We start from the raw sequence: 23436 nt of genomic DNA on the forward strand, positions 1-23436 counted from the left end.
GGTCTAGTAGAAAAGAAAGGCGGTGACTCAGAGCCCATAATCACTGAAGTAGTACTAGGTCCTGCTGACTTAGGATCCAGCCCCACAGCAGGTGTTAGAGGACCTTCTTAACCTCATGGCTAACATATTAATTCTGTCTTATTCCAAGCTTCGGTTCAGCCTTCAGAGAATTTATGAGTGGCCTTGGAGGTAATTTTCGTTAATTAATACTTAATTTTAATGTGTTGAGTGTCGGTACTTTCATTTCAACATTTATTACAGGCTTTTTTTCCTGCAGGGCTCCAGGGATATAAAGATGAATGAGATAAGAGCCCCTCCCTTGGAGGAACTGTTTAAATGTGAAGCAAAATCTCTAATTATAGTTTACTTCTGCAGAAATTCCCTTCTCTGTAGGGTAAACTAAGCCTTGAAATTTTTCTAAACCTTCTCATCTTCAACCTGTAATTCTGTAATAAGCAAAAAGTTACAGGATTAAAATGTACGTTATTCTAGAAAAAAGTATGGAGCAGGTTTTGGAACTTAGTATTTCATCCTAAATGTGAAAGGCCGTATAAGCGTATAGTGTGCACAACTTCCATTTTCCAAGTTTGAGAGACTGCCAGGGGTTTGTAGTATGGAAAGAGTGAGGTGACTCATGATTTGGAATGATTGTTTTGATCTCTCCCTGTAGTTGCTGTAGAACATTGGCAGGGCGGCCAGCATAATTAACACTGCACAGTCTAATTATAAACACAACTCTGTGGACAGTGGCTACGAAAGAAGAAAGCATGTCCTGGATAAACAATCAAGTTGGCAGGATTCCTTTAGAATGATGACTAGATAATGTCAAGTTTACTATAAATCAACTTGCTTTTCCTAGATTGTCTCAGGAGTTACCATAGGGGGAAAAAAGTATTATCTGTGAAAGTCTCGCTGGGTTATTTTTTTAAGAGCTCATTTGAAGCATTTCTTTATTGCAGTCTTTCTAACCTTTTCATCCTAAGAGAACAGCTAGGCATTTTAATTTTTATGGTGTACTATTTTAGGGAGAGTAGGGGAATGGGTCACAGGAGGACATTTGTTCTAGTAATAGTTGAATTGATTTTTAAAAGGTGAAAGAAACTAGGGATTTGGAAAGATTACATTGGAGTAGTGTAATAAAGAGCAGGAAAAGAGAGACCCATGAGCTGAAGAGAGTGAAGAGGGTGCGCTAAGAATACAAAAGGGAAGTGGCCACAACAGCCATGCATGTTTGAGAGAAACTGAGACGCATGTTACACGTGTGTGGTCTCACATACTCGTCTGAGACAGAGCAGGCACTGTGCATGTTTGTATGTGCTTAGGGATTTGTTGAAGCATGGCTGAGAGCTGAGGAATGATTTAGTTGGTTTAAATATAGGTTTGGCCCTTGGGTTCCTGAGTTTCAGAACAAAGGCTATGGAGATTGGTTTCAGGACCCTGTAGGGATGGTTGTATTTCTGCAGAATGAACCTGAGTTGTGATTTACCCTAAATAAAGTAAGCACTTGAAAGCAAATGCTTAAAAATGAGACCCTCCCCCCCCTTTTTTTTGCTTTTTCTTTTTTTTATTGAGTTAATTTCAGTTAAATTTCAAATGGACACTTAAAAAGATTTTTCTGGTAGCCTTTGTGTTGCCAATTCACTTTTGGAAACTAGTGAATGTGGTGTCAAAAACGGTGGAAGCTTTGCAGCCTTTTCCTGCCCTTGAATTTTAATTTGAATATTGTTGGTGTAGGAGCTGGATAAAGTAAGAGTTTATCCTTTTTATTAATGTGTTTACACATGTGATCTTAACTCTGCTTTTAAATGTATAGTTTCTCTTAAAGGGTTTAGAAGAGGACTGATTTTTCTTTTTAAGAAAAAATATACAAAAATCTAAATACAGAAATAGATGAGTTAAGCACAGTTTTTCTTGTTTGTTTTTGATTTTTTTTTTTTTTTTTTTTTTTTGTAAAAGAATACTTTCTACTTTGAAGAGATTCTAAGAAGTGTCCTTTAAATAATAGCTCCTGGGGCTCCTGGGTGGCTCAGTTGGTTAAGTGTCTGACTTTGAGCCCGTGTCCTCTGTGCAGACAGTTCAGAGCCTGGAACCTGCTTGGGATTCTGTGTCTCCCTCTCTCTCTGCCACTCTCCCATTTGCGCTCTCTTTCTCTATCAAAATAAATAAACATAAAAAATTAAAATATAATAGCTTTCCAATTCCTTTTAAATACTTGGATTTACAAAAAAAATCTAGCTTTTTATTTTAAAGAAGAGGGGGAGAACATGGATTTTTCTAAATTTGGGTAGAGCTAGCATTAACACTGGCTAAATGATTTTTTTTTTTTTTTTTACCAGATACTCTTGGAGGAGGGACAGATATAAGGTGGTGGGGCTTGTGAAAGAGGATCTCTGTCTGTAGTCCAGGACCCAATTCTGATTCCTCTGTTACATTAACCTAACCAGACTTTTGAGAAGTGAAAAATGGGTCTTGGAGATCTACGAGGACCTGATATAATGTTGATTTTAAGGCCAATTTCTAGGAAAATATGATTAATAGCCAGTAATACTATTTTTCTGCCCTCCAGCATTTTTTGCTTTATTAACTTTCTTTTCTGTTTTCTACTTTATTGGTTTCTGCTCTTTATTATTTTTTCTACTTAGGTTTACTATACTATTCTTTTTAGTTTCTTAGGGTGAAAACTTATATCATTGATTTTAAACGTCTTTCTAATATAGGCATTTAAAGCAGTAAATTTCTCTCATTAAAAAAAATTATTTAAGTATTGTCTAAATCTGTTATTGTTTATTCTTTGATTTGTGAATTATTTAGAAGTTCATTTTCTGTTTTCCAAATATCTAGACATTGTCTAATTCATTATTTTTGGGTTTTCTAATTATTTCTACTGTGGTCAGAGGACACAGTCTCAAAAAAACTCAGTCTTTTAAAGTTTATTGAGATTTATTTTATGGCTCAGTGTATGGGCTACCTTGGTAAAGGTTACATATGTATTCTGCACTTGTTTGGTGTAATATTCTACAAATGTCTTTTAGACCAAATCAGTTGGTAGTATTTAGATAGTCTATGGACCTACTTGTTGTCTACTTGCTCTGTCAATTACAAAGAGAGACATGACAGAATCTCCAATTATGGTTGTGGATATTTCTGTTTCTTGAGTTTTGCCATTTTCTGTTTTGAATTTTAAAGCTCTCTTATTAGATACATACATATTTAAGCTTGGTGTCTTATCCTGATGAATTTCTCCTTTTATCATTATAAAATTTTATTCTGCTTTGTTAACCTAATAGTATCCTTAAATTTAAAAGGTGTCTTTTATAGACAGTGTGTAGTGGAGTCTTGCTTTTTTTAATCCATTGTGACAGTCTCTGTCCTTTAGTTGAAATGTTTAATCCAGTTACAGTTAATGAAATTTTTTATGCGGTTGTGTTTAAATCTATGATTTTGCCATCATTTTTATTTGTCCTTTTTATTATTGTTTTTGTTTCTTTTTTGATGCCCCCTTTTGGGTTAATTGGGTATTTTTTAGTATTTTATTTTATTTTCCTCATTGGCTTTTTAGCTATACATCTTTTAAATTACTTTTTTATTGATTATTCTAGGGCTAATAATATGCATCCTTAACTTATTAAAGTGTGTTTATTGTAAAAGTTATGCCATTTATCCATTCATCAGCTGATGCACATTTAGGCTCTTTCCATAATTTGGCTATTGTTGAAACCATAAGAGACTCTTAAAAACTGAGAAAAAACTTAGGGTTGATGGGGAGTGGGAGGGAGGCGATGGTGGGTGATGGGCATTGAGGAGGGCACCTGTTGGGACGAGCACTGGGTGTTGTATGGAAACCAATTTGACAATAAATTTAATATTAAAAAAAATTATGCCATTTAACATTTTACACCTGACCATTCTCTCTTCTTACTTTATACTTCCTCCTTTTCACTGGACACTTAGCATTTCCCCTTCTCAATTTACAAATATAATTTAATATAATTCCTTTTATTCACCCCCTCTCTTCTTTGTGCTCTTGTCAATTTTTTTATTTTTATATATATTAAAAACTTCCCACATATTATTGCTTTAAGCAAATAGTTTTAATATATAGTGTTTTAAGGAAATTTGAAGAAGAATAAAATATATAAATTTTTTATTTTTAACAACTTACTCATCTTTTCTGGTATTCTTTCCTTCCTGCAGATCTGAGTTTCTGTCTGATATCACTTCCCTCAAAGCTTTATAGTATCTTGTAATCACATCTGCTTGAGATTAATTTTATCAGCTTTAATTTATTTGAAAGATATTTGTCTTAATTTTTGAGAGATATTTTCGCTGGATATAGAAATCTGAATTGGCAGCTTTTTTTTTATTTTTTCTTTCAGCCCCTTAAAAACATTCTCACATCTTCTGGCCTCCATTATTTTGGTGAAAAGTTAGTATTCTTATTTTTCTCTTGTATGTAACATATTGTTTTTAGGCTTCTTTAAAGATTTGATCTTTGCTTTTCAGCAGTTTGACCATGATGTAGCTAGATATGATTTTCTTTGTATTTATTGTCTTTGGAGTTTGATGAGCTTTTCTGATCTGATAAATAGTGTTTTTCACCAAACTTAATAAAATTTTAACTATTTTGTCTTCAAATGTTTTTTCTGCTTTATTTTCAGAGTCTTCTGGGACTCCTATTACATATGTTAGACAATCTGATATTGTCCCACAAATTTCTGATGTTGTGTTCATTTTTCTTGTCTTTTTTTCCTTTGTTTATCAAATTGGTAATTGTTAGTAATCTGTCAAGTTCATGAATTCTTTTTTCTGCTATCTCCAATCTACTATTAAGTCCATTCAGTGAGTTTTTCATTTTAATTTTTGAAACTTCTAGTCCTAGAATTTCCTTTTTTTCTCCGATTGATCCTTTTTTGCAGTTTTAGTTTCTCTGCTGAGATTCTCATCTGTTCATGTATTCTCCCTTGTTGTTGTTGTTGTTGTTATTGTTCAAAAATATTTTCCTTTATTTAAGAGATTTTTCAAACAACAGCTCTGAAGTTTTTACTAAATGCACTATTTGGGCCAACTTAAAGTCAGTCTCTAATGACTTATTTTTTTCTTATGGGTCACAGTTTTGTTTCCTTGAATGCCTAGAAATGTTTTTATTATGTATTGGACAGGGTTGATACATTGTAGAGATGCTGAATTTTTTTTTCTTTTAATTTCTCTGCACTGTTGTTTGTTTTAGTGGCAGTTTAATTGCTGGCTGATCACCTTGTATAGGTTTGCTAGGGAAGATCTGTGGAAAGCTTTTTTTTCAAGTTTTTTTCTCAGGCCCCTCTAAGTTAGCACAACTCTTCCCCCAGATTGTTTTTTCCTCATGGTTTTTATTAGGGCTTTAGGGCTTGGTTTTAGACTGTTTTAATGTGGGTCTAGAGTTGGTCTTATTCTATGGTGTGCTTTTCCCCTTAGAGTGGAGCCTTTCTGGCGTTTCAAATTGATGTGCAGAATGTTAATAAGTTCTCTTTCTTCAGGTTGGGTTAAACTGGCAATGTTTGCCTATGCTGCTTGACCTCTAGTATTTCTATTCCATATTAACCTCATTACAGATACTCTTTTGTAAGCCTTATGTAGTTACTTACACTCAGCATTGGTTGAGGGTTCTCAGGGAACCCCTGTACAAACTTCTGTGGTCCTCACTCTGTGCATTTCCATCCTCTCTAGTGTCCTGTCTCTGCCACTAGCCCTGCTCTGCTTGGACTCCAGCTCACTATACTACAATTAGAAAATTGTCCCAAGGCAGAGAGCCAAGCAAATGTAGCCTCACAGTATTGCTCGTTTATCCAGTAGCTAAAAATAGTTGCATTATTTTGTCCAGTTTAATAGTCATTTATGAGAGGAAGAAAAGTCTGGTACCAATTACTGTGTCATATTGGAAGTGGAAATCTCCCATAGCATTTTTATATGTGTTGAAATGAACTTTAGAGATAGCTTGAAAGGGAAAATTAAATCTTAGTCTCTCTTAGAACTAAATAAAGTGAGCTTATGTTGCTTATGAACTGACCATTTCTCTCTGATCTTCCTGCCTCCCACCCCTAGTCTCCCATTCACTGCTGTCTTGTCTATTCACAAGAGACACAAGGAGGGAGAGGGGAACAGAAGAAAGACCTTACATGGATCGTGCGTCCTAGGTTGTGACCTTGGGCCTGTCAAATGGAAAATTAAATGTGGTTTTGAAGCAGTACTATGTAAAAGTAGAAATGCATATAGGACTTTCTGTGTTAATATTTTATGACACTGCTCATACATTGAAGTGTAAGCAAACAGGATGTATCAGGGAAAGGAGCTACTGAGAACATCTTTAAAATTTGTCTCTTAGTGTCTGCTCTTCACATTCTGGTGAGAAGATGATATATCTAGATTTGTAACTTAACATGAGCATTGTGATTAATAGGAAGAAGTTTTCTTTGAGTGCATCTGTGGTGGGGGTCAGGGGATTAGGTAATGTTTTGTCGGATTAGATCCGTACAGAAAAATCACTGTTCTTGTTCTGAATTCTAGTTGTTTTCTTGCCTTTTTAGTATTAAACTTTAAAAAAATAAAATATCTTTTTGATAGTCGAGGATTGCTTATTGGGGAAATAGTTATGTTATTTGATAATTAGTCGTCACTTCAGAAATTTAATGACGTTTCCCTTTGGAAGTGATCTAGAAAATATAAATGTTGTCTCATGCTTGGAGCTTTCAGCTCTGTTTAAATATGTCTGAGAGGCCTCAGAAGAAGCATAATTCTTTATTGTTAAGGCCCAATTTGAATATAGCAAGTTGCTATAATACCTAATTGAATATAGCAATCTTGCATCTTCCCAAAAAGCCTTATTGAAATTAGGCCTATTCTTTTAAATTTGTTTTGGCTTGTTGATTTCAAAATATACCCCATTTCATTTCATTTTCTCAGAAAATGTGATGGTAGTTTAAAGGGATTAAAGTTTGTGGGAAGTTTTCTTGTTTTAATTCAAGTTGCTCACCATGTTGTTTGCCATAGCTTTACTTTTTCTGGTGTTTTCTAAATTGAACCCCTCATTTAATCATTTTCTCTCTTGCCAGCACCTTCTATGCATTTTCCTTGTAGCTTCTTACCACATCCTCTCTACATATTTAACCCTGGATTAACCCATCTGCTGTCTCTACTCTTTAAAAATATTTTCCATTTATATTTTCCATTTTAAATTGTGGTAAAATACACATACATGGGTTTTTTTTGTTTTTTTTTTTTTTGTTGTTGTTGTTTTTTTCTTTTAGACTTGGGCTGGTGAGTACTGCTAAAAGGCATTTATGGAGACTGGTAGTATGAGAAGTTCTACTGCACTTACTGACCTTCTCAGCCATAACCTTTCCATGGGTCAACTTTCCCTGGTCCTCTGCCTAAGCTTTTGTACTTTATTTTCCTCCGTAAGCCACCTATCCTTCCCCACAACTGCCTTCGGGCAGATGGCCTTGATTCCTCTGTCACAGAGAACATGGAGGCTCTCTGCTGTTCACATCCTCAGTTTTCCATGCTCTTGTACATGCTTCTTCTCTGTCTTCACCTTCTGTCTCCCAGGTTCAGAGGAGAAGTGCCTAGTTCTCACCCAGGTTAATCTCTCTCCTGGAGTTTTTGTGGTATCTTCCCATCCCTGTGGGATGTTATTCTAACATTTCCTCTCATCTACTCCTCCACCTGCACGTTTTGTCATTCTTTACTTTTCCTTCATGCTTAAGTTATTCCCATCTTAAACACAGACAAACGAACAAACAAAAAAACAAAAGGACTTTTCTCTGTGCCATATTATCTTTTAGTTTGACCCTATGTCTTTTTTCTTGATACACAACTGTGTACCTTGAAAGAATAGTCTGCAGCCCTTGACTTCCCATGTAGATTTTCCATTCTTTGGGCTGTTAGGCTTCCATTTCCACTATTCCATTGAAGGTGCTTTATGAAAGTTGCTGGTTCCCTAGTTGCCAAATCTCATAACCTCTCTAGGCCTCATTTTACTTGATGTTTCAAAGACAGTTAATGCTGACCACTTCCTTCATGAAAACTTCCTTTGTTTTTTGGGATACTACTGTCCTAATTTTCTTACCTCTAGTAAATTCCTTCTTACTCTCCTCTTTTGCCCCTCTTCCTCTGCCCACCTCTTCAATGCTCATACTCTCTGACTCTTACCTCCCTCCCTCTCAGTAGTCTCACTCATCTGCACGGTTTTCATTATGTATATGGAGGTGATTCTGAAATCTGAATCTTCCCCATAAATCCCTGTTTTGAGACCAGATCCATATAACATAGTCCTCATAACAGGCCTGGAAAATAGTAATGTTTTTCACATTTATGGGTGAGGAATTGAAGCTAAGGGATATTTGTAACCCATTTGAGATCAAGCAGTCAGTGGAAGAGGCAGGACTTGAAGTTCTTTCTAAAATTAGGTGTTTATAATATGCCATTAATCAAACATCTCCATCCGGCTGACAGATGTATTAAATACATCGTATCCCATACCAAATGCCATCCTATAACTGTTCTCACTACACCGCCCCCCACCCCCCCCCAAAAAAAAAATGAACACCAAGAGAGAGAATTTGGAAACCTATATTATCAGTCTCCGTGAAAGGCATTCTTTCTTCCAGTTATCCAAGCCAGAATGTATATTGGGAATTGACATTGACTTCCTCCTGTCAGTCCATCTTACAGAACTGTCTGGCCCAAGGGAGCATCAATTCCTTGGTATTCTCTTTTTTTTAACATGACGTGTAATCATTCCCTCCTTTTTACTTCTGCTGCTGTCATAATTGAGAACTTCATATCGACCTGGATTGCTATTACAGTTACATTGCTTCCCATTGTCAAGGCATTGCTTCCCAAGTTATGTGAGCCGAAGAATCAAGGTTTTTTGTTTTTTAATTTTTAACCTGTTGCATAAATTTTGTAGCATTTAAAAAATGAATCATTTTTTAATGATGAAAGACATCATTAAAAAAGACATGCAAATTATAAGCTGCATTTTTTAAATGATTACATTTGGCAGACATAAAATTATTGACAGATTGCTATAAAACTTTTTTTTAACATTTATTTATTTTTAATATAGAGAGACAGAGGAGGAGAGGAGAGGGAGGGGAGGGTCAGAGAGAGAGGGAGACACAAAATCCGAAGTAGGCTCCAGGCTCTGAGCTGTCAGCACAAAGCCTGACGCGGGGCTCGAACTCACAAACCACAAGATCATGACCTAAACCAAAGTCGGACGCTCAACTGACTGAACGACCCAGGCGCCCCAGATTGCTATAAAACTTTTAAAATATTAGTTATCCACATGTATCCTGTCACAGGTAGATAACAGTTTGTGGATTGACACTGATTCACAGACAACATAGAAGAGCACCAGTTCATGGTATCTAATGAAAAGAAATGTCTTCAGTTTTCTTAGATTATTACCACATGGGCCTACATTATTTAAAACTGAAAAATTTCAACTAGGACATTCTTTGTTTTTCGCTTATAGATAGCATGTATATGTGAATTTAAGAGGTTTTAGAAAATTTCCAGTTTCTATAGGATTCCTTCTTCCTATACAAATAACATCCCATTAGAGCAATGAGTAATCATGTTACATTGTATACAATTTAAGGTTAAGATCGAAGTACTGACGAAAGAATCCAAAGCAACATTTTCTTAAATGGGCTTGAAGTACAGTCTTCATGGGTTACCTATTAACAAGAGTGATTTCCCCTGGCTTGGTGTATTTAACTTGATACTGTACACATATGCAAAAGTCTGCCACCAATGTCCAGTAAATTATACCAGAGGAGGTGATGTATTCCATTTCTAAAAGATTAAAATTCTACACAAGTATTAATCTTCATGGGTGATAAATAATAAAAGTAACTTATTTGGATTTGGCAGATGTCTGACAATCCCTATCAAAAGATTTGAAGTAAATGAAATGCAAACAGGAGATGCTAAAATGGTTACACAGTAGAATACCCCTGGGCTTTAAACAAGGCTTTGCTGAGGAATCAAAACACATAAAAAACAAAGTTGTAAGGGGGTATGGATTCAGGAATGGGTGTGCTCTAAATATAACTGAGATTATACCTAGAATTAGCTTAGAAATTAATTAAATAAAACCATACTGTGCAGACCTCATTGTTGTCTACATCACATCTCACACAGAACAAAACACATGGGCAAATGCTAAGACAACATACTTTTCTCTTATAAGGTTAAAAAAAAAAAACCAAAGTCAGTAAAAGCCTTTTAGACATTTTGAAAAAGCAAATTAAGCAACTACTCTTCAGCATGTGCTAGGACTAAAAACTACCACAGAAAATTTCTAACCATTAAGAGTTCATTAAGAGTTAAAAAAAATTAAGTTCAATTATAGCAATATTTGCTCTGATAATGAAGTAGATGACGCCCAAACACAACTATCAGAACAAAACAAAACTTTGTCATGAGAAGTAGGGGCACTATCTGACGTTTAAGAGATTAAATTCCTAACGCGGTATGTTATATAATCACTCTTCTTCCATTTCGAGGTCATTCACAGGAGGTGGAAAAATGGCAGCTTGCTAAACCCACACCTAGAATGTAATCAAAAGTTTTATTCAAAGAAAATTTTTTTTAAAGTTGATTTATTTTGAGAGATAGAGCATGGGTGTGAATGGGGCAGGGGCGGGGGGGGGGGGGCGGGAAACCCAAGTGGCTCCACACTGTCAGCACACAGCTGGACATGGGACTTGACCTCAGGGACTATGAGCTGAAATCAAGAGTTGGGCACTTAACCAACTGACCCACCCAGGTGCCCCGGGAAATTAGTATTTAGTCTCAGCTGCCTTTTTTTGTTGCTAGCCTGCTTATTTAGCTTTCTTATTTCATGACTGTGGTATACTTTTATTTATGCTTAAGTTTCTAATGGATGATAAAAGAAAATTATAAGCATCTTATTTAATTCAGTAGCTCCATGATGGAAATAAGCCTTAGTGTTAAAAGAATTCTTAGATTAAATGTGGTTTTGCTTGTAGGCATTTTATTATGAGATTTTTTTTTTTTCTAACTCTGCCTTGTCCTTGTGTTTTGGTTGTTTAGATCTGCTTCAGCTCCCCAGGAATATGATTGAAAACAGCATGTTTGAGGAAGAACCAGATGTGGTGGATTTAGCCAAAGAGCCCTGTTTACATCCTCTAGAGCCTGATGAGGTGGAATATGAGCCCCGGGGTTCAAGACTGCTGGTGCGGGGTCTTGGTGAGCATGAGATGGATGAGGACGAAGAGGATTATGAGTCATCTGCAAAACTGCTGGGCATGTCCTTCATGAACAGAAGCTCAGGCCTTCGGAACAGTGCAACTGGCTACAGGCCGAGCCCAGATGGGACTTGTTCCGTACCCTCTGCGAGGACCATGGCTATCTGTGTTTTTCTTATTGTGGTTGCCGTTTCTATAATCATGGTGATTTATTTACTACCCAGATGTACTTTTACCAAAGAAGGCTGCCATAAAAAAAACCAATCAATGGGACTAATTCAGCCAGTTGCAACAAATGGAAAGTTGTTTCCGTGGGCACAAGTCAGGCTTCCCACCGCCATTATGCCACTTCGCTATGAACTTAACCTACACCCAAACCTAACCTCGATGACATTCAGGGGTTCTGTGACAATTTCACTTCAGGCTCTTCAGGCCACGTGGAATATCGTTCTTCACAGTACAGGCCATAATATTTCAAGAGTGACCTTTATGTCAGCAGTTTCAAGCCAAGAAAAACAAGTTGAGGTCTTGGAATACCCATTTCATGAACAAATTGCAATTGTTGCCCCTGAAGCTCTTCTTGAAGGACACAATTATACCTTAAAGATAGAGTATTCAGCGAATATATCTACTTCTTACTGTGGGTTCTATGGAATCTCCTATACAGATGAAAGTAATGAGAAAAAGTATGTAGCCCTCTTAAATAGTTCTACTTCTTTGCTCTGTGAAGACTTCTTTAATGTGGATTCCTTTGCCCATACCAGATATGTTAACTGGAATTTTTTTTTTTAATTTAGGAGGTTATGTGCAAAATAGAATGGTGATTTGGAAGCATCTACTATTTCTTTTTTAGTCAAAGCCTTGAGCACCTATCATGCTCATACATGTCATATATTATGTTAGGAGTGGGATATGCTGATGGAAGGAAATTGATAAAGATTTTTATCAGTTACATTCTCTATCACCACAACTTAAGTTATTTTGAGCTTTTCGTATCTTAGATGAATGTAGTTTTCAGTCACCTTACAACATCTCAGTGGGAATCAAAGAAGAAAAGAAGAGTATGGATAATTCTTTAAGATCTATTTTCCTAATGTGCAGAACTTTTAGGAGGCGCTTATTGAGATGGAGAAAGAGGGCAGGAAGAACTGTTGTATGCTTATATATATCATTTTTAGTGTCCTTAATATTTGCTGTTCATTAAAAAAAGTCACTATTTTGGATTTCTGATGGAATTTTAAAAAATCTAGGACAGACTTAATTTAGTTTTAAAAAAAGTGACTTAAAAGTATTCTCGCTATTTATGTATTTTACACTTTAATCTTAGTATTCATAGAATGTTTCTGGAATTTGAGTTTCTGGAAGGATGCAGTGCGCACTGTATACAGGTTATTCATAAGTAGCAATAATACCATTTCTCTGGTGTACACAAAGTCCTTAATAGATGTGCTTAATTTTGCTGGCGCATTCCCTCATATTACTTTGTATACCAGTTTGTGAATTACTGATGCTGGCCATTTGGCAAATGTATGTTTATGTATTGAGAAAAATAGAAATGAATATTTTAAATCTAAAGGAACTTGTTTGATCCTTCTTACATGGAGAAAGAAAAAACAAGATCTGTACAGCTATTCAGATAAATAATTTTTTTCTTGGGGTGCCTGGGTGGCTCAGTCGGTTAAGTGACCGACTTCAGCTCCGGTCATGATCTCACAGTTCGTGAGTTTGAGCCCTGCATCGGGCTCTGTGCTGACAGCTCAGAGCCTGGAGCCTGCTTCGGATTCTGTGTCTCCCTCTCTCTCTGACCCTCCCCTGTTCATGCTCTCTCTCTGTGTCTAAAAAACAAAAATAAACATTAAAAACAAATTTTAAAAAATAATATTTTTTTTCTCTTTGCCTTTACTTAAAAAATGGCATGCTGGCTCTTGCATGAGATCTGACGTTAAAAGCAAATTTGTAATTATACTGGCAGCCCATGGCTTCTTGGCTTTACTTCTCCTTTTATAATCTTCATCAGCTCTAAGAATTAGAGGATATACATAAAAACAATGCAAACACACCTTTAAGACAAATCCAGTAGTCACCTCTTTGAATCATTATTGCTCTTGGAGTCCCTTGAGTCTACTACTATATAATGGAAGGAATAAATGTATGGCAAAGAAAGCTGATTTTGGGTATGGTCACTTGTTGACTCTTGCCATGGGCTAGATTGAGTTGTGGAAAATTCTAGAAAAATAGAGAAGACAATCCCTTAAAAATAAAAAATAGAATGCTTTTAACAAGTGTTTTTAAAATGTTTATGTATTTATTTTTGAGACAGAGGAGAGAGAGAGAAAGTGTGAGCTGGGGAGGGGCAGAGAGAGGGAGAGATAGAATCCCAAGCATGTCCCACACTGTTATTGTAGAGCCCGACATGGGACTCTGTCTCACAAACCATGAGATCATGACCAGAGCTGAAATCAAGAGTTGGATACTTAACTGATGGAGCCACCCAGGTGCCCCAGCCAGTGTTTTTAAATCTATTAAAACAAATTAGTTTGTAAAACTGCTGTTACAGAAAGTATATACTTTCTGTTAACCTGACTGCTTCAGCCAAATGAGTGCCCCACATAATTATATATCTTCATGGAAGATAAATTTGAGAAGATTATGCCTTTCAAGATGTCTGAAAACTTTAATTCAAAACAATTTTTTGCCTTTCTCCAAATTTTGCATAGTTTTGCATAGTTCTGTTGGAGAAATTTTTTGTACCCCCTCCACCAAGTATAACAAGAATAATTAGATAAGTAGATAAAAGAATTAGGGATATATTCCTTATTGATAGGGAAATCAGAGTATATGTAAATATCAACCATGTATTTGTGATAAGGGAACTTTACCTACGTTATTTAAGAGGGGAAATGGCCAGTGACCTTGGAGTTTAGTCTAGAAGTTGTTGATGATATACCTAAGATTCTAGATAATAAACTGATGCTGAAAGAACTAGTAAACAATTTAGGATAGGGATGTGTTTTATTTCTTTGTCCTTCAGTCTCAAAGCCTTTTTTTAAACACTTCAAGCATCTTCTTAACTGGCTTCTAATCTTGTCACTGCTTTCCCCTCCTCTTGCCACCATCTTCCACACTGCTGCTAGACTCATACTTCTAGAGTACAGATCTAACCATATTGGTCTTTGGTTTGAGAGCCTTCACACTTCCTCTTTTCTGATAAGATTTAGTTCAAGATTCTTCCAGCTCTGGCCCTTGTTTTATCTCATAGCCCTCACCTGCTACAATAAGCTTCATGTGCACTTTCCTGAATTCCAGTGATAATAATGGCCCATATTTACTGAGAACTCAAGTGCTAGAAACTGAAGCATTTTATATGTTTAATCTTTTATCCTGTCAAACCCATTAAGAGGTGGATATTAATATTTTATTCATTTTACAGATAAAACAGAGCATAAATAATATCTTATGGTTATCAGGTAGGAGGGGGGAACTCAAACTCAAACTCATTTTAACCCCATTCTTAACCCCACTATGATGTACTGCCTCCCTAGTTCACACTACCCATTGTTCATTTATTTACCTATTGTTATTCCCAGTGGTTAGAATTCTCTTATGTGAAGCCTGGCTAATTCATGATTGTCTTCAGCACTACTGGAGGTAGTGCTCAAACTGCAGCTAATATTTCTGAAAGCAAAGGAAGTCACTAATGAAAGAATAAGCTTCAAGGTATTCAGCATAGATAAGATAGATTATAAGTATCCTCAAGCAGCAGCCTTCTCAAAGAGACTTATGTAAAATAGTTAATAGTGCATCTCTTTCAAAAATAACTTAAGATTGTCTTTGCCTCAGAACATTATGATCCAGTTTTTATCCAAAGTGATCGTCTAAATAGACTTTTTATATGAATGGTATAGATATCATTAAACTTTATCCCCTGGTCCCTTGTGGCCCTCTTTCACAATTTTCTATTAACTAGGTAAGAATTGGGGAATGGAGTGAAGAAATTGAATATTAGCAACATAGCATGTTTAAATTGTTTCATATATGTTGATTGCTATCTTTCATGTAGTTTACTCGATAGAAACAGTTATTTTGGCAAATTCTTATCAGGAAAACACAATATTGAGTGTGGATGAGGAGTTATGACTGTCTAGCATTTATAATAAACATCTATGTTGGCAATTGTGGCATACAAGTAGTTTTTATTTTGAATAGTCTTATTTGATTCTAACAAGACCCCTAGGTGTTTGGCAGAGGATCCTACTCAGTCCTAATTTAATAAATAAGGAGGGCGCGGGGTGGCTTAGTAGGTTAAGGGTCCAACTTCAGCTCAGGTCATCATGATCTTGTGGTCTGTGGGTTTGAGCCTTCCATCGGGCTCTGTACTGACAGCTCAGAGCCTTGAGCCTGCTTTGGATTCTGTGTCTCCCTCTCTCCCTCCCTCCCTCCCTCCCTCGCTCACACTCTGTCTCTGTCTCTCAGAAATAACTAAATGTCAAAAAAAAATTTTTTTTTAAATAAAAAAATTGAGGTGTGTATTACTGATTTGCCTGAACTCCTATGGCTGGTAAAGTGCAGGGTTTGGGTCTTCTTACTTCAAATCCCACACTCTTTTCTGTCTGTCTTTTAAAAGTGGAAACTAAGCCCTAAGCAAGCTAGGCCATCTTGTCCAGGGTGGTGGTTGTATATGTGCCATATTGACCAGTACCTGAAATACGCACAACAGGGCCATACTTGCCCTGATTATTCTATGGCCATGTTTGGATGATTTCCCCAATGCAGATCTGTTTTATTCCTCTGTTTAACTAGAAATCTGATTTTCTCCTCTTTTTTTATGCTTTTCTCTCAGTTTTTTAAAAAGTTTATTTATTTATTTTGAGAGAGAAAGAGAGCATGTGTAAGTGGGGTAGGGGCAGAGAGAGAGGGAGAGAGAGAGAATCCCAAGCAGATTCTGCACTTTCAGCGCAGAGCCAGATGCAGGACTCAAGTTCACTAACAGTGAGGTTATGACCTGAGCCTAAATCAAGAGTCAGACGCTTACCTGACTGAGCCACCCAGGCACCCTCTCCCAACTTTTAATGTAAGACTTCCATATGAGTTAAATTCTCAAATGTTGTTGCTGTTCTGTAGGAGAGGGAGGAAGTTTTTTTTATTCATTTCTGAAAAGCTTGAAGGAAACAAATATACTACAGAGTAGCTAGTTTTTTTAGTCTTCATGAAAGTTTAAGTAGTAAGTTTAAGGTTTAATGTTGTGAAGCCAGGGTCTGTACGGGTGATTAATGGCAATTAATGACCACCCTTCATAGTGATCATCCATCTGAAACCTTTTTAAGACCAGCTGTAGGCTACCTTTGTGGCTTCATCTCCAGCCATCTTGGACAGCCACCTCCTGTCCCTGAGTATCCATCACTGTCTTTCCTTGTGCTTTCCACTCTTTCTAGAGTATACTTTCTTTGCTTCTCTACCTTTTCGAATATTCTTCATTTTTTAAAATTCTCTTCAAAAGTTTGTCACCAGTTTCCATATAGTATCTCAACTGCCAGTCAGAATTTGTTTCCTATCCTTTATTTCCACTGCTTTGTTTTCAATATTAATGACATGATTTGCAGCCTGCAGGTTTCTGTTCATCATATAACCTAGGTCTCTCCCAGTTGATTGCAGATCCTTTGATGACTGGGATTATACCATGTTTATTTTAGTATCACTAGTACTTGGCAGGATACCTTGAATAGTAGGTGCTCAATAACTATTGGATGAATTTGCATTTGTTTTAGGTACTTTGCAGCAACTCAGTTTGAACCCCTGGCAGCAAGATCTGCTTTTCCTTGTTTTGATGAACCAGGATTTAAAGCCACATTTATCATCAGGATCATAAGGGATGAGCAATATACTGCTTTATCAAATATGCCTAAGGTACTGTTCTGTTCCTTAATGTAAAACCTTTGAGTGGGTCTCTTTCTTTGTTATAAATATTTGAATTCCTCTTTGTGATACTGTTGAGAATGAGTCAAATCATGTATATTCTTATCCTTTCTTAAAATGCTTAAATAGAAGTTAAAATATATGTTAGAATTAATAGAGAAGTCAGCTCAAGGAGCACTTGAAGAAAGAGTAAGGCCTGCTCGATATGCAATGTGTGGGCAGGAAATATGAAGTATGTGCTGTATATGAAAGGTATGCAAATACTAATACTATATGAACTAGTACTAAAAATCACAGTGATGTTTTCTGAGACTTGATGAATTTGCTGTTCTAAATAGTGGTGCATGATAATGTTGAATCATTGACCTTGGTGTTTTATTGGTTATTGAAAAATCAGTATTCTAACGTGGAGGCTTAACAAGAACGTGAACCTCTTTCTTGGATGTAAATTCTGTGTGGGAGGCAATGGGGACAAAACCAAGCAGAATTGTTTTTATGCTAGACAGAACTTAGGGTTTTTTTTTTTTTTTCATGACACCTGAGTGGCCATGTGGAATCTGATGGGAGCCTCTCAGAACCCATGTGGCTAGGGGAGAGGAGTAGCTACGTCTAACAGACTGTGGAGTCAACCTTTGTAGGCAGGCGAGGATGTGATCTGTCCTTCAATAGGGACATCACTTCAGCAGTTCCAGTCCTAGCCCTACTCTTCACCTTAATCTTCCTCTAAAGGAGGTGAGATGCCTTAATTCATGGTCAGAAAATCTTGGAAGGCTTCTCTAATCTTGTGTCTACTACATACTGCATAGTGACTTACCACCTTTGATCCCACTAAGCCTTCTTGGGGTCATCACCATGGTACTTTAAATTTTTTTTTAATGTTTATTTTTGAGACAGAGACAGAGCATGAGTGGGGGAGGGGCAGAGAGAGAGGGGCAGAGGGAGACACAGAATCCGAAGCAGGCTCCAGTCTCTGAGCTGCCAGCACAGATCCCAATCATGTCATGATCTCACAAACCGTGAGATCATGACCTGAGCCAAAGTTGGACGCTCAACCAACTGAGCCACCCAGGGCACCCCAACATGGTACTTTAAAAGCTGTTTCAGGTCTTTCAGAGGAATATTCTAACTGTAGCTCCTTCTTCTGTGTTTGTAGCAGTAGAGTGGAACGCTCCTATGTCATAAGGAAGGATTTTGGTTTTGGTGGTATTTTAAAAGGAAGAAACAGAACCACTGTTATTTACCTTCTCTAAGTTATGTTTATTTAAAACCATCTTTTGAAACTAAAAATTCCTTAAAGATTTTTACTGTATTCAGTGTATTTTTTTCTTTTTTCTTTTAGAGAGAGAGAGAGAGAGAGAGCAAGCAGGGGAGAGAGCCAGAGAGAGGGAGGGAGAGAGAGAGGGAGAGAGAGAATCTTAAGCAGGCTCCACACTTACTGCCAAGCCTGACACAGGGCTCTATCCCACAACCCTAAGGTCATGACCTGAGGTGAGATCAAGAGTTGGACGCTCAACAAACTGAACTACCCAGGCACCCCTACTCAGTATATTTTCATGATAAGCGATGATAGAACAGAATGAGAGTAAGGGTCATTCTCTGTTTGGAGAAAGAGTCATGTTCTCTTATGCTGAGAAATTAAAATATGTCAACATCTTCACTACTCATTTCGTATTTGAATTTTTAATTTCTTAGTTTGTTAAGTCATTTATTACCATAATTACAGAACTGTTATCTTTTCCCATTGCTTGTAGAATTCATCAATCATTATGGAAGATGGACTTGTTCAGGATGAGTTTTCTGAGAGTGTGAAAATGAGCACTTACCTGGTTGCATTCATTGTTGGGGAGATGAAGAACCTGAGTCAGGACGTAAATGGAACCCTGGTATGTTGTTTTGGTAATTGTCTCAAAAGCCTGTTTCATAAGAGGTTAAAAAGAATTCTTTGATGATTTCTGGAAATGGAAAACAAGCTTTTGGATCACAACTCTGACATTTTATGCCAGAAATGTTACTTTTTGCTTATATTTAGTTTTGTTAATTGAATACCTAAAAGTCAATAATATTCAAGTTTTCTTTAATTATGTTTCTAAAAGAGAATTCCAGTAAGACAATATATGTATAACAAAGATTCTATAACTGTGCTGTACAATATGGTGGTTATTGGCTTTATGTGGTTTTTAACATTTAAATTAATTAAAATTAGATGACAGCATCATGGTTGAATAAGGTATCCCTCATTCATGTCCTCCCAAGCCAGCAACAATAATTTGACATCCAGCCATGGACAAAAATGCCTTTGTGGAAGCTGTGGGATCCAGCACTGAATGCCAAATGATCTGGGAGGCCTCTTTTGCACCTATGCACCAGGTGCTAGGCATACAGACCTTGGTCCTGGCTGTGGGCCCTGTGAAACATCTCTAGCCCTCTTGGCTATGGTGTGGGAGCACCTGAAAATACTGTCTTAGACAGTAACACCTGGAGAAAATAGCCTTTGTGGAAGTCCACATTTCTAGCCAAAAAGTTCAGCACTCTGTTGGAGAAAAAAAGAAATACAAGTTTGGATGCATCAGTGAGGGCAGTTAGGTAAGACTGGAGGAGGTGACTGCCATGTCAAATGTGAAGACATTAACACAAAACTTCAAAGAACATGAAAAGTCCAGAAAATATGACAACACCAAAGGATCACAAACATCTTCCAGTAAACAATCTCAAAGACATGGAGATCTGCAATTTTCCCATTAAAGAACTCAAAATAACTGTTTTAAGGAAACTTAATGAACTACAAGAAAACACAAAAAGACAATTCAGTGGAATCAAGAAACAATACATGAACAAAATGAGAAGTTTTAACAAAGAAATCATAAAAAGAAACTAAACAAATTCAGGGGCTGAAAAATGCAATGAATGGAATGAAAAAAAAAAGAGCACTAAAGAACATCAACATCAGAATGGATCAAGCAGGCGAAGAATTTGTGAGTTAGAAGACAGGAAAGTTGGTATTATCCATCCAGAGAACAAATAAAAATGTAAGAAAAGAATGAAGCAAGCCTATGTGATTTATGGGACACCATCAAAGAAACAATTTGTGAATTACTGGAGTTCCAGAAGAAGAACAGAGGAAGAAAGGGGCAGAAAGCTTATTCAAAGAAGTAACGGCTGACAGCTACCCAAATGTGGGGAGAAATTTGAATAATCAAGTTCATGAAACTCACAAGTTACTGAACAAACAGCTTGAAGAGGTTTCTTCTGAGACATGTTATAATAAAACTGTCAAAAATCAGAGAATCTTAAAAGCAGCAAAAGGAAAGAAGTTTGTAACTTACAAGGGATAAGTCTGTCAGTGGATTTCTCAGCAGAAACCTTAGCAACCAGAAGGGAGTCAGATGAATTAAAGTGCTGAAAGAAACAACTGCCAATCAAAAAATACTCTTGCCTGACAAGGTTTTCCTACAGAAATGAAGGAGAGATAAAGACTTTCCTAGACAAAAGTTGAGGGAGTTCTTTCCCCCTTAAAAAATGCTGAAAGGAGTGCTTCCAGGTGAAATGAAAGGACACTACTTAGTAATATGAAAATATGTGAAAATACACAGCACAGTGGTAAAGGTAAGTATATAGCCAAATTCAGAATACTCTTAATACTATAATATGGTGGTGTGTATGCATCCTGTAGAATGCATAAAAAGCAGTTCCAAGAGTGATGTTTAAAGCAGTAAATGCCTATATTAAGAAAAAAGAAAGATCTCAAATAAACAACCCGACCTTATACCTCAAGGAAATCGAAAAAGAACAAACTAAACCCAAAGTTAGCAGAAGGAAGGAAATAACAAAGATGAGAGCAGAAATAAGTAAAAGAGAGGAACACCTGGGCGGCTCAGTGAGTTAAGCCTTCAACTCTTGGTTTTATTTCAAGTCATGAGGTAATAGTTTTTGAGTTTGAGCCCGTGCTGGGTACTTCACTGACAGCTCAGATTCTGCTTGGAATTCTCTCTCCCTCTCTACCCCGCCTTCATTCGTGCCCCCTCTCTCTCCAAAATAAACTTTAAAAATTAAAAAAAAAAAGATACCAGGAAAAACAATAGAAAATATCAATGAAACTAGAGCTGGGTTTTGTTTTGTTTTGAAAGATAAACAACGATAACAGACCGTTAGCTGGACTAAGAAAAAATAAGAGTCAAATCAGAAATGAAAGAGACAATTCTGTTGATACCACAGAAATATAAAGGAACATAAGAGACTACTATGAACAATTATAGGCCAACAAATTGGGTAACCTAGAAGAAATTGATAAATTCCTAGAAACATACAACCTAGCAAGAATGAATCATGAAGACATTAAAAAATCTGATCAATATTGAGTAAAGAGATAGAATCAGTAACCAAAAACCTTCCAACAAAGAAAGCCCAGGATCAGATGATTTCTCTGGTGAATTCTACCAAACATTAAAGAAAAATTAATTCCAATCCTCAAGCACTCTGAAAAATTGAAAAGGAGGGAATACTGCCAGATTTGTTTTATGAGGTTCACATTCCCCTCCTATTAAAGCCAGATAAGGACATTACCAGAAAAGAAAACTATAGGCCAATGTCCCTGATGAATATAGATGCAGTAGATGTCTCTGCATAAAATCCTTAATAAAATGTTAACAAGTTGAATTCAACAGCACATTAAAAAGATCATACACCATGATCAAGAGGGCTTTATCACTGGGATACAAAGATGGTTCAACATATGCAAATCAGTAAATGTGATACATCATATTAATAGAATGAAAGATAAATAGCACATGATCATCTCAATAGCTACAGAAAAAAGCATTTGACAAAGTATAACTTACTTTCCTGATAAAAACTGTAAACAGGGGCCCCTAGGTGGCTCAGTCAATTAAGTGTCTGACTTTGGCTCAGGTCATGATCTCATGGGTCATGAATTTGAGCCCCACATTGTGCTCTGTGCTGACTGACAGCTCAGAGCCTGTTTAGGATTCATTCTCTCTCTCTCTCCCTGTCTTCCTCCCTCCCTCCTTCCCTCCCCGCCCCCCCCAAAATGAATAAACATAAAAAAAAAAACCCTAACAAATTAGGTATAGAAGGGCATACTTCAACAAAATAAAGGTCATATATGACAAGTCCACAGTTAACATCATACTCAACAGTGAAAGATTGAAAGCCTTTCTCTTAAGATCAGGAACAAGAAAAGGGGCCTACTTTCACCACTCTTAATTAAAATAGTACTTGAAATCTTAGCTTGTGCACTTAGGCAAGTAAAAAGAAATAGAAGGCATCCAAATCGGAATGGAAGAAGTGAAATTGTCTTTGTTTGCAAATGATATGATCTTATGTATACAAAATCCTAAAGACTCCACCAAAAAACTTTTAAAACTAATCAGTGAATTTAGTAAAGTTGCAGGATACAAAATCAGCATACAGAAGCCAGTTGCATTACTATACACTAACAATGAAATATCTGAAAAAGAAATAAAGTTATCCCATTCTCAATAGCATCAAAAACAATAAAATGCTTAGGAATAAATTTAACCAAGGAGGTGAAAGATCCGTATAGTAAAAACTATAAGATTTTGATGAACAAAATTGAAGAAGACACACATAAATGGAAAGGTATCTGATGTTCATGGATCAGAAATATTAATATTATTAAAATGTCCATACTAAAAGCCATTTGTAGAGTCAGTGCAATTCCTATAAAAATTTCAATGGTATTTTTCACCGAAATAGAAAAAAATACTAAAATTTGTGTGGAACTACAGAAGACATTGAATAACCAGAGCAATCTTGAGAAGCAACAAAGCTAGAGATATGACATTTCCAAATTTCAAACTGTACTACAAAGCTATACTAATCAAAACAGTATGTATACTAATTAAGAGAGTATGATGCTAGAATAAAAATAGGCACATAGACCAAGGAACAGAATTATGAGCCCAGAGGAAAAAAATGCATGAATAGGCAACTAATATTTGACAAGGGAGCCAGGAATATGTGATGGAGAAAGGATTATCTTCATTATAATGGTGCTGGGAAAATTGGATAATCATATGTATAAGAATAAATTGGACGCTTATCTTACACCACTCACAAAAATTAACTAAACATTTTAAACACTTTAATGTAAGGTCTGAAACTGTAAGGCTCCAAGAAGAAAAGATAGGAAAGGAGCTCCTTGACATTGGTCTTGGTAATGATTTCTTGTATATGACACCAAAAGTACAAGCAACAAATGCAAAAATTAGTTAGTGGGACTACATCAAAC

The 23436-nt window shown here is 36.4% G+C and overlaps 1 protein-coding gene and 1 non-coding gene across 5 annotated transcripts in view; both read left to right on the forward strand.

The window, feature by feature from the left end:
* LNPEP (leucyl and cystinyl aminopeptidase) overlaps positions 1-23436 on the forward strand; it is a 100456-nt gene that overhangs the window by 24584 nt on the left and 52436 nt on the right. For all 4 annotated transcript variants that reach the window (XM_003981162.6, XM_019837388.3, XM_045033957.1 and 1 more), the window contains exons 2-4: positions 11101-11941; positions 17021-17159; positions 18920-19051. In XM_003981162.6, the coding sequence (XP_003981211.2) occupies positions 11101-11941; positions 17021-17159; positions 18920-19051 (1112 nt within the window). The remainder of the gene's footprint in view (positions 1-11100; positions 11942-17020; positions 17160-18919; positions 19052-23436) is intronic.
* On the forward strand, positions 1621-1755 carry LOC111557020. The gene has a single exon (XR_002736757.1). It is a non-coding gene; the product is annotated as a small nucleolar RNA SNORA13 (small nucleolar RNA).

The sequence above is a fragment of the Felis catus genome, chromosome A1 (genome assembly GCF_018350175.1).
Source record: "Felis catus isolate Fca126 chromosome A1, F.catus_Fca126_mat1.0, whole genome shotgun sequence".
Taxonomy (NCBI): Eukaryota; Metazoa; Chordata; class Mammalia; order Carnivora; family Felidae; genus Felis; species Felis catus.